This window comes from Pogona vitticeps, chromosome 2, assembly GCF_051106095.1.
Source record: "Pogona vitticeps strain Pit_001003342236 chromosome 2, PviZW2.1, whole genome shotgun sequence".
NCBI lineage: Eukaryota > Metazoa > Chordata > Lepidosauria > Squamata > Agamidae > Pogona > Pogona vitticeps.
In genome coordinates, this window is record NC_135784.1 from 137,703 (window position 1) to 149,956 (window position 12,254).

The following is a 12,254-nucleotide window of genomic DNA, read 5'->3' on the forward strand; positions in this document are numbered from 1 at the left end:
AAAGACTACACCAGTAGTCCCTAAGAAACAGAGTCAGCCTGAATTTAGAAAGTCTTTTCCTCAAGAGCCCAGGCAAAGTTCATTTGAGCAACGCAGGAGTCTAGCTCCTAGCCAGAGTAAAACGCCTCTTAAATGTTTTGAATGTGGTGGCTCTCATCTACGACGAGATTGCCCAAAGTTGAATGTGCCAGCTAGCCAAGTTAAGGAGCCAGCTAGGAAAACACCTGTGCCAGCTCCACGCAGATCTAAAGCAGGCACACCCAAGATGGCGTATGTAAGTTCTGTGCCAGCAGGAACTCAGCAAGTGCCAGCTGCCAGTAATGCAGTTTCTGTGCCTCACCAGTCAAGCATTGTGCCTTCACAGAGTCAGGAAGGAGTTAACCTAACTGTAACCCCTTCGCAAGCCAGTGGAATGCAGGCAGCAGTAAACCAATATGTGCCTAGAGTTTTGGACTTACAAATTGCTTCAATTTCCTCAGAAATTGTAAAAGAGACTGCATCAGGAGAGAGGTTTTCTGTTATGGATCCTGATTGCATAGTACCAACTGCGCAAAGGGACTGGGCAACCCGCACATTTTCTGAGGTGGTTTTTCTTCACACACCTGGAGGTGATATGGCTTTAAGTGCTTTTCGTGACTCGGGTGCCGACATTTCTTCGATAAGCAAACGTTTTCTAGACCCCACCTTAATCTTGAACAACCTGAGGTGTCCAGTAAAAACTTATGGATCTGTAGAGACTGATCAGCGTTTCATTCCTTTAGCTTATGTCAAAATTTCGTATAAGAGCTGGTCAGGGGCAAAACATATTTTAACCCATGAGGGAAAACCTGATTTTCTTCTTGGAAATGATCTTGCTTTTTTGGATCACATGCAGAGTCAAAATGCAACTTCAATGTCGGTAGTTACGCGTTCTCAAAGTAGAGAGATGCATAATCTTGAACGGGAGCAGGAATCCACTGAGGATAGCTCAGATGGAGACCTTACCCAACAGCAGCCTCTTGTGACCAAACCTGATAATGCAGCTACAACAGAAACTAAAATGGAGGAGGTGATACCTAAGGGATCAGAGGACTTTAGACTGAAGCAACTTAATGATCCCTCTCTAGCTTCTTTGAGGTCACAAGCAGACAACTATGCTGAACGTCCTACGCATCAGCAAGTTAGTTTCCTGTGGGGAGAAAATGGACTTTTGTACAGAGAATATTTCCCCAAATCCAACTTGGATGCCCAACCTGTTCAACAGTTAGTCGTGCCTACTGAATATAGACTGAGAATACTAGAAATGGCTCATGACCATCCGAGTAGTGGGCACCAGGGAATACAAAAAACCCTAAAGAGGATTTCCCAACATTTTTACTGGCCTGGTATTTCAAAAACTGTAAAGGACTATGTCAGTTCTTGTGACTATTGCCAACGCACAGGCCATCAAACTGACAAGGTAAAGGCCGAAATGCAGATTATGGAAATTCCTGACCAAGTGTTCCAGTGTTTGCAAATGGATGTGCTAGGACCTTTTGTTCCTACTAAATCTAAGAAGAAATACATCATTTCTTTCATCTGTTCTGCCAGTAGGTGGATCGAGGCTTACGCTATTAGCAACCTGACAGCTACCACCATAGCTAGAATCATCGTGGACTTGTGCTCGCGTATTGGAGTACCATCCAAAATAATTTGTGATCAAGCAGGAGCCTTTACAAGTGAACTTATGCGTAAGATCTGCGAGATAAGTGGAATAACCATCAGTTTTTCCACGGCCCATCATCCTCAATCTCACGGTATGGTGGAAAGAGGTCAACAAACTTTGCTTAGGATGATTAAAACTTTGACCCAAGAATATGGAAACATTTGGGATGAGCTTTTGCCTTTTGCTTTGTTTGCTTACCGTAGCTCAGCTCATTCTTCACTAGGTGGCTTTTCTCCAAGTGAGGTGGTGTTTGGAAGAAATCTACAAGGACCATTGGACTTCCTGAAATCCAATTGGGAAGGTGTGGTTAAAAGTAGTACTGTGCCAGTTGCTGATTTTGTTAGAAAACTTCAAGAGAAACTCTTGGCTGTCCAGGAGTTGGCCAGAGACAATTTGTTGGACGCTCAAGCAAGTCAGAAGTTCTTCCACGACAAGAGATCCAGACACAGGGAATTTTCTGTGGGTGATTTGGTACTTGTTCTGAACCCACTCAGACCTTCTAAGCTAGAAGTTGTCTGGGAAGGTCCAGGTGAAATTGTTCAAAAATTGGGAAATGTCAATTATCTTGTCAAAATGTTGGATTCTAATAAGAAACCTGTTCTTTACCATGTCAATAGTTTGAAACTGTACAAAGATAGATCTGCAATGGTTTTCCAATGTCATGCTGAATATTTTCATGCTGCAAATGAACCTATTGATATGTTGTCTGAATTGCGAGATGCAGGTACCTGGTCTGATAATCTTGTTTTAACAGGTACCGTTGATCAGAAAGAAAGGTTGTTTCAAATTTTAGAACAATACCAAAATGTGTTTTCAGATAAACCAGGTTACACCAAATTGATCAGTCATGTGATAACTACTGAGAACAACGCCCAGCCCATACGGTCTAGCCCATATAGAGCAATTGGTAATCATGCTATCCAAATTGAACAAGAGATACAAAAGATGTTATCTTTGGGGGTGATTGAACCGTCATTCTCCCCTTGGGCTTCTCCGGTGGTTCTGGTGCCAAAACGTAACGCTTTGGGTGAAATCCTCGAGGAAGTAAGATTTTGTGTTGATTACAGAAAGTTAAACAGTGTTACTGTTCCAGATCCATACCCATTGCCTAGAATGGATGATTTAATTGAACATCTTTCAAAGGCTAAGTTTATCAGCATTCTCGATCTAAAGAATGCTTATTGGCAGTTAGATTTGGCTGAAGATTCACGAGATAAGACCGCTTTCATCACGCACGTGGGAACTTTCCGTTTCCGCAGATTGCCATTTGGTTTGAAGAATGCAGGTGCGTCATTTCAAAGGATGATAGACAAACTTTTACAAGGTTTACCTTTTGCAAGTGCTTATCTTGATGATGTTGCCATTTTCAGTTCTGATTTTGATTCTCACATGTCTCACATTGAAACTGTTTTGTCCAGACTTCAGCAAGCAGGACTGACAGTCAAAGCCAGCAAGTGTCAGTGGATGCAAGGAAAAGTCATGTACTTAGGTCATTTGATTGGGCAAGGAGAAATTCAGACTTTGCAAGCTAAGGTACAATCTATTAATGATTGGCCTATTCCAAAAACTAAGAAACAGGTACGCTCGTTTTTGGGCCTAGTCGGCTACTACAGAAAATTCATTCCTGATTTCAGTCATTTGGCTTCACCTCTGACAGAGCTCACTAGGAAGAGACAGCCTGTCAAGGTAAAGTGGACACCAGAGTGTCAAGGTGCCTTTGAAGCTTTAAAAGCTAAGATTATGGATGCACCTATACTGAAATCCCCTGATTTTGACAAACCATTCATTTTACAAACTGATGCTTCTGAATTAGGACTGGGAGCTGTTTTGTTACAGCAAGGAGAAGATGGGAACCTTTACCCTATCTCATACTTCTCTAGAAAACTCTTGGATAGAGAGAGAAGTTACGCAGTACCTGAAAAAGAAGCTCTTTCTATATTTTGGTCTCTCAATTTACTTCGACCTTACCTATGGGGTCGTAAGTTTACACTCCAAACAGATCACAGAGCTTTAGTTTGGTTGCAGAAGATGAAATCTCACAACCAAAAATTGTTGAGATGGAGTCTAGCATTGCAAGATTTTGATTTTGAAGTTCAACACATTCCTGGAAAATTGAATGTAGTGGCAGATGGTCTTTCTAGAATGTACTGTGAAGATTCTTATGAACCTGAACGTTGAAACGATGTATTCAACAGTGTGCTATGTTTCAGTATTGTAATAGTTAATCTGTAGTTGAATTTTGAGATGTAACCAGTTAATTACTTTGAATTACTTTTTAGTTACTTTTACTTGATTTCTTAAAATTAGATCAGATTAACTGCTCTGAATTTTAACGATAATCAGGGGGGGCATGTGATGATTTGTGTTTTTATGTGTATTAGAATGGGATATGTAGTACTAAGATTGTCCCAATAGCATCCATTTTGATTTAAAGTCTGTTCTGTAGTAGGAAAGTTTTACATGCTGTTCCAGAGAAGCTTCGCTCTCTGGTTATCTTGTTGCTAAGCTGAGTGGAGAGCAGAGAGTTTCGTAGTCAAAATAATTCTGCCACAAAGAATGATAACAACTGAAGCTCCCTGAGAAAGTTAGGCGGAACAACAAGACCCAGGAGGCATTCTGGGAAGAAGAAGAAGAAGAAAGAGAGAAAAAAAGATGGAGTTTGCCTGAGAAGGGGCAGACACGTGCTTTTCCCATAATGGACTGGTTTTCATCTAGCATCAGCCTTTGAAGACCCAAGACACGTGAGATGGATGATTTATGCTTTTTGTTAGTTAGCATAGTTTCATTTCTTTATTTTTTTAGCTGGCGTGGGGGAGTGGTGTGTTCCGTTGGTCTTGAATGAAAATGTACCTACTGACTTAATTTACTATCAACTGAAACCTTTTCTAAAGTATTCTTTTTAATAAAACAGTAATGATTGATTTCTATGTAGAAGCTTTGTTTCTTGAACAGACCAGCTGAATGTCTAATTGGCCACGTGGGTTTGCTACCAAACTTTCAGAGCCAAATCATTCTGAGTATATCTCATGGTTATGACTGTGTTGCTTTCTTAATAAGGAGATTGGCCTCTGAGTAAGAAAATTTAGACAGAACTTGGCTGAGTTCAATTGGCTCTGCTCAGCAGTTAGAAGTTTGTCTGGTTTTTCTTACTCGTCCCGATTTCCTGCACCCCCATAAATCTCTTTGGCTGAAACGGTGTGCTCTCTCTTTAGAAGCAACATTAAAAGCAGCACCACTGGATACATCCACTTGACCTCCTGCCTCTTCTTATGTGGCTGATCCTGGAAAAGCAAAACAGCTCACAACACCCGCCACTCATTGTTTGCAAGGCAGAAGCAGCCCCTGCCACCACCACCACAAGCACCTCCTATCTATGTCTTGTGCCAGCAGGCACTATTCCACATGCCATGGATGGGAGAGGAGGGCCTGCCACAAACACACACCGACCCACTAAACACACATTCAAGGAAACTCTGTTGTGTGAAGCATTACCTGACACCAGGATGTGTTCACCAGTTGGGTGGGTGGTTGCTTTTTTTTTTTTTTTTTTTTGCAAAGTTCTAGACATACTAGATCATACATGTGGCCGAGCTCTTTAGAGAACAGTATTGCCCAGGCAGCAAGTTTAATGCAAGGGAAAACTTTTAACCTTGAATTTGGGAGGAGTTTGAGCTCAGCCATGATTTGCACCAGGGAGATGAGGAAACCCCTCTGGTTCTGCAGTGAGTCACAGTGGCGAGCCTTAACGGACACCCACAGGCCACTGCCTCCCCTTGTCTAAAGGCCAGCGGTCACTGTCACACCCCAGCTTATCACTGACATTTTGTGTGCAGAATCAGGGCTCTGACCAGATCCCCAAGAGGCTTCTGAGGCTGGCCCTGTTCACAGGATCCTGTCATACATACAGTCTTACCAAGAATCCATACCTGCTTCTTAGAAATTGTCAGAGGATGTGGCAAGTAAAAACAGCAACACCCAGCAACACCTCCTTTCCGAAGACGGTAACGGTGGCCGCTAAAACCTCCATGTAACAGCAACAGGGGCTCGGCAAGGGCCATTCTGAATTTCTTGGCCGGCTTGCAACTTCATGGGAAGGAAAGGAAGTAAGAAGCTATGAAAGGAGGAGGATTGATTAAGGAAATTCAGAAGCATTATATCCAGGGCTGATTGCATGAGAACTGCAATCCTTTCGTGTGAGAGAGACAGAGAGCTAGACTTTCTGGGTCTACTTAGCAAAAGAGTCTCCAGCACTATTCGGAAAATTCAAGCAGCAGGCCAACAAGAAAGAAAGGTGTGGGAAAAAGATGGAGAAGGCCAAGAGGAAGTGTAGCTCACAAAAATGGCACCCTGGCCCATTATTGTTCGACAGCCAGTCTATGTTTTATGGCCATGAGAATCAGCGACAGGAGAACAAGGCACCCAAATGTGTCAGGATTTGAAAATCCTGAATTCCTCCAGAATACGAGCTTTACAATAAGCAGATATCCAAGAACTTTAAGATCATGCATGCATAGGCATCCTTCAGTCTCGAGAGACTATGGTAACATGCTCTGAATCGAGGAGTGTCCTCTCCAGAGCATGAAGCCCGGGTAAGGTAATGTGGAGGATAGGCTGTTACCCAAGCAGCAGATCCCCCCTCTCCACATTGCTGAAATGGTCCAATGGAAAGGCAAGAGCCAATACAACTGGTTCCAGCAATGTCGCAGGAGTTGGCAGAACGACACATGCTGCCTCCGGGGCTCCGGCTCCGGATTTTGCCTCAAGGTTTACTCCTGAATCCTTTTCCATCAGTGGATACAGCCACAAGGCAGTGGAGGTTTGAAATCGGAGTTTTCCTTCTCCTGACAATAATAATCACAATAATAAACATAACAATAATCATGATCATAACAAACACAAGCACAGAGTATATGAATGCCAGGAGTATGGGAAACAAAGAAGAAGAAGAAGAATTGGAACGTTTAATTCAGGAGGGTAAATGTGAAAGGAGTACAGACAGGTAGCAAGGAAATGCAGGGATGGCATTAGGAGGGCGAAAGCTGAGAATGAGCTGGTGTTAGCTAGAGACACTAAAAGCAACAACAACAACAAAAAAAGCATTCTTCCAGACTGTGAGTCATATAAGACAAACCAAAGACACGGTGGCACAGCTCCGCAATGGAGATGGGAAAATGATAGCAGAGGACAAAGAAAAGGCAGAGGCGATGAACTCCTATTTCAGTTCCGCCTTTTCCCATAAGACAGACTCTGAACTTCCAAACAAATTGGAAGTGCAACTGGGGGGTGGGGGGGGATAGGGTTACAGGATTGCAGCTGGAGATGGATAAACAAACAGCCAAGGAATACCTCTTCAGGCCTGGATGAAATGCACCCGAGAGGACTGAATTTCAGCTACAACCAGAGACAGTGAAAAGAGGACAGACGGCACTACAGGAAAAATTAACCAAAGAAACTTCAGGTAGCCAAAGGAATACAATTCCTCCCCATTATGTCATGTATTTATTGAGGAGCAGGGATAATATTTCACAGATATTTACGAGTAGCAAAGCAAATATCAGCCCTCTGGGGCTCTTGCATTTGGGGGCGTCGTGAGCCAGGCTGAAATGTGAACATTTTAAGGGCATGTTTCGAAGCTCTGATATCCCACGTCTGCAATGGGACAGAGAGTGGGGTGGGAGGCGGGAGTAAGTAACGAAATTGACTACTGCCTTAGATATGTACTACGAGGCAAATGATTTTTTTATTAAATGAAGTGACCTGGAGAGACCTCGTTCCCAGTTGGATGGAGGTCCTTGCGCAGAGATCTCGAGCCTCAATCCAGTAGATACCACGCTCTTGTTGGGGTCAACACGGGGCCACCTCCCGAAAGGCCACTTGCGCAATGGTTCATGCATGGTGCACATGCTTACTAGAGACCCAAGTTTGGAAGAGTGGGACTAGGACTCTCCAGGAGACTTGGATTCAAATCCCTGGTCAACCATGGAAACTCACGAGGGGAATGGCAATGGTAAGCCGCTCCTTAAACATCGCATGTTTCTTGCAAACCGTATTAAGGTCACCATGAACTGGAAGCAACCTGATGACCATGCCATGCCCTCCGTTCACCAGAACAGAAGCTGGAACTGATTCAGCTGCTACTTGCACTGTCTCTGAAGCCCAGGCTCGCAGCCTAAAATCACTGTTCTCCTCATGCATGTAACACATACAGACAAACAATACAGGTATCAACCATATTCTCTTGACTTCAAGTACAGTGGACCCTTGACTTACAGACGGCTTGACTTACAGACTTTTTGAGTTACAGACTTCTCTGGCCGCAAAATTTAGGTTTGACTTGCAGACTGAGAATTGGCTTACAGACCAGAAAAAAACCAAAATGGAACAAAAACGGCCTGTTACGGGATTAATCGGTTTTCAATGCACTGTAGGTCAATGGAGACTTGACCTACAGACTTTTTGACTTGAGAACCGCCTTCCAATACGGATTAAGTTCTCAAGTCAAGACCCCACTGTAAAATGTAGCATGGAAGAATGATCAAACAACTGAGAATGCTATCAGTCTTTGCTTAAGTGCAGGACAAATGGGCAAGAAAGTAGAGTAGTTAGTGTCAGACTCCTTGGAACCTGAACCAATATGAAAAAGGCAAGTCAAGGGTGTGTGTGTGTGTGTGTAGGGATGAAACCTGTGATATCGATAACATTCAAACCTCTCAACATACTCTGTTAACCACATTGATTCATTAATCAGACAAACCAATATGATATGGATGGGTACCTTAATTGTATAACATAATCTAACCTGAATGTCTTTCTTGAATCTTTGTGCCCAAAACAACATCATTAATGTCACTAACGAAAAGGAGAGACTATGAAGGCACAGACAACAAAGCAGCTTCAAAGGTTATTAAGCACAGCAGAAGGCACGACATGAGACATCATTAAAAGGGTATCTCCTCTGCTAGCTTGTCATTCAAACATGAAATCAGGAGATAAGACCCTCCAAAGATACCGAAAGGGGGAGGCCGGGAGCCCACATGGATCGGCCAGGGGAGAAAGGCTCCAATGGGCAAGAAGGACGGAGCATTCCCAGAACCTCCCAATGGCAAGGCGCCCTGGTGACTTTTTGTAATCAGTCTAATCCTCACTTCCTAAGCTTCCCCTGTGCTGCGATCCTCTCTCCACCTCCCACCCGTTCTATACAGCCTTCAGTCAACGGTGCTCACAGGCTGGGCATTCAAGTCTTGGCCTGATTCACAGCAGCACAACTTGCAAGCAGCTGGCCGTGGGCAAATCAGAGATGCCTGGGGCAGGAAGCCAAAAAAGCCCAGCGAGACAGCCAGCTACCCGCTCGCTCCATGTCTATCAGGCGGTGATTATCGGGCCTGCAAGAGGGGTCCAATTTCACTGCCCCTCTTCTTTGCCTTCCAGTTTTTTGACAGGTAACAGGACACACATTGAAAGGCCAGCTTTGCCCTTTCCCCTGACACTTCTGGGGTGCCCGGGGACAAACCCAACCGGAAGTGCCTATAACTGAACCTGGCGGGAGATCTGCGACTCTGACATCAAGGCAGATGTCCAGCCAGCTCCAGCCTTTCTCCCCTGGCCCACCACTTAGTCTCTTCACACCCGTTGATTCAGGTGAACGGATCCCTTTTTTTCAAAGGCCCATGAATGGCGAAGAGAAGCAACTGATGGGGTGCACCCTGCAAACAATCTGTGGAGGAGCCGTCTGTCGTTGTGTAGCCATCACGCAGCCAACGGCAAGCCAAGAGCCCGGCAATGCGCGGTCCAGGAACAGCTGGGCTTTAGAAGAACAGCCAAATGGGTGGAGAGAGACCTCCCAGCCAAAGCCGAGTCGCAGCCACTCAGTGTGCTGGCTTTGTGTCAAGATGTGAGCACTCGGTTAGGACCGAAGCAAAGGACCGAGGGGAAGGGCGAAAGCCAGAAGCCTCTGCTAGTAGAGAACTCAGTCGCTGTCTTTGCCAGCCCTGCAAGCTTCCCACGGAACAGGCAAAAAAAAAAAGGGGGGGGGGAAGCAGCCCGTGGAGTCTTCTGTTGCTTTGGGCTGCAACATGCCCGTGCTGAACAGGAACCGAAAGAAGTCTCAGATCCTCCTAAAAATATGGATCCAGTGGGTGATATAATTAATTGATGTCTACTGAATCTCATGCCAAGGAAAAGAATTCAGTCTGCAAGACACTAGGAAACATCCGACGTCCTTACACAGGTCATGAATGTCCACCAGCATCTTTTGCAGGCACAGGATCTCAAGAATCACACGCATGCTTCTGCACACTGGGAACCCTTGCATCTACGGTCACATCAGCAGCCTCTCCTGCTGCATTCCAGGCCCTTGCAGTGGGATATTTGGTTTCAATACCTTTGGAGTATTTTTAAGGGGCTTCCAGATTTCCAGTAGACAGGAGATATAGCAGAAAACCAGCACAAAATCTTGCAGAATGTTATAGGCCATCATGATCTCGTCTTTAGCCTCTTTGGGAAGAGCAGGAAAATTCATTGGCCACATCCAGGGCACGGGTAGGCCAATGTTGCTGGATTGCTCTGCTGGCCTAGTGACCTGTTAGACGAAGTGTCTTTGCAAGGTTGGGCAACGTATGTCTCTCCTGACGTTGTCAAGACTGCAACTCCCACCACTCCTCTTAATTAGGCATACTAGTGGCTAGGGGATGATGGGAGTCACAGTCTAACCACATTTGGAGAGGTGCACTTTGCCCAATCCTGATCTAATGAACTGAATGGTAAGAATATAAAGCAATCTTAATAAGTATACTGTACAGTAATTAATCGTTACAGTAACCTCCATGCTGTGGCACCTTCCCCGGATCCCCTTTGTGTTTAGATTTGGTAGTTCTTTTACTACAAAAATGTTATGGGGGTCACAGGCCTCCTAAAGCAGTGATTTCCAACTTTTTTCTGAGTTGTGACCTCCTGTTATAATAGCCAAGTAATCTGTGACAACACCTGCCATGTTTGCATTAAAATGGCATTTTTAATAGGGGTAAAGTCATCCTTTCTTGGAAAGCGGAGCGCTCTTTCTCCCATTAAAGGGTTTGTTTCTCATACATACACCTGCACACGAACTTTAATATCCACTCTAAAAGGTCAAGGAAGAAATTATTAAACAAGGGCCACAACGCACGACTCACAATCCCCCGGAAAACATTTCACAACCCCCTTGGGGGTCATGATCCCCAGGTTGGGAAACACGACTCGAACCTCGGACCTCTTATTAAAAAAGAGTCAAATCCTTTTTTGTGTTGAATGTGGGCAGACAACGCCACAGTATCTTTCCTGGAATCAAACTGCAACATGACAGAGGATGTTCAGTCTCTCAAGCAAGTATCCCATCATCCCACTTCATACTCACCACTTCTGTGCCAATAATGCTGGCAAGCAGCGCCGTAAGTGCCTCTCCAGAAAAATTGCTGGACGAGGTGGAGAGGCCGTGGACTGCCGCACCAATGCTACCGGTAGCAATCATGGATGGCGGATACATTGCAAATGTGTAATCTACAAATGCCGCAAAGAGAGAGAGGATGTTAGGAGAGAGAAAGAAACACAAATCACTTTTTTACTATTGGGTCTGGTAAAATCCGCCATCCGGACAGGAAGGCCAAGAGCTTTGCCTATACAATAATTTTGAATTGAAATCTAAGCGAATTCAAACGAACTGAGCAACTAGACTTTTCCAATTGAGGAGACTCTACAGTGGCAGAGGTATTAAAGGGTCACTATAACACAGGTATTGTGTCTTTCAAAAAGATATAAAACTGAAGTTGCCTCATCACTTATTTTATTTTTTAAAAAAAGATAACCTACCTCACCTTTCACCAGGTGGTTCACAACAAAATAACCATCCCAGATGCAATCCTATGCGTGCCTACTGCAAAGAAGTGTCAATGGAACTTGTTCTAAGGTGAATCTGGAACTCTGTACCAAGCCTACTGGAAACACACCATACTAAATTCCATCAGAACTTACTTCTGACCAGACACTCAAGATTGTGCCGATACCCAAAAAATGCTTCAGAATTTGGCTCTCGGACGCCATTTTTAGTAAGTGGGATTCTGAGCCTCTTCTACAGCCCATTAAGGACAGGCTTCAACAAACTGGCCCAGAGGCAATTCCCAAGCTCAAGAGGGGAACGTCAAAGTCCCATCCATACCGAGGTCATCTTAACCAGACTCAATGACATTAACACTGAGAACGCACCCAGAGCTGATTGGAATTTGTAGGAGGCAGCACACCAAGAGAATGGGACCTATAGGTAAGTTGGAATTCACTAGGCTGTGGATGGATTTACCAGTTTAAACGACTATTCAAACTGAACTCAGAAGCCAGCCAATTGGATTAGGAATTTGCAAACTTTGTTCAGAATCTTAAAAATCACATGATCCATTACCTTATAGAAACTGTTTTGCAGGATTATGTCTGATGCCTGTTTCCCAGGTGTGGGCTGCACATCAGACAGGGAAACCGAATGTTGGGAACACTGGGCATCCGCTGCATTCCAGTAAAAGTTCTGCCAATGCTTGCTGTGGAGTGCTTT

At 44.4% G+C, this 12,254-nt stretch overlaps 1 protein-coding gene across 2 annotated transcripts in view; it reads right to left on the minus strand.

The window, feature by feature from the left end:
• LOC140704270 (G1/S-specific cyclin-D3-like) overlaps nt 1-12,254 on the minus strand; it is a 65,935-nt gene that overhangs the window by 6,329 nt on the left and 47,352 nt on the right. For both annotated transcript variants that reach the window (XM_072988970.2, XM_072988971.2), the window contains exon 4: nt 11,073-11,215. In XM_072988970.2, the coding sequence (XP_072845071.2) occupies nt 11,073-11,215 (143 nt within the window). The remainder of the gene's footprint in view (nt 1-11,072; nt 11,216-12,254) is intronic.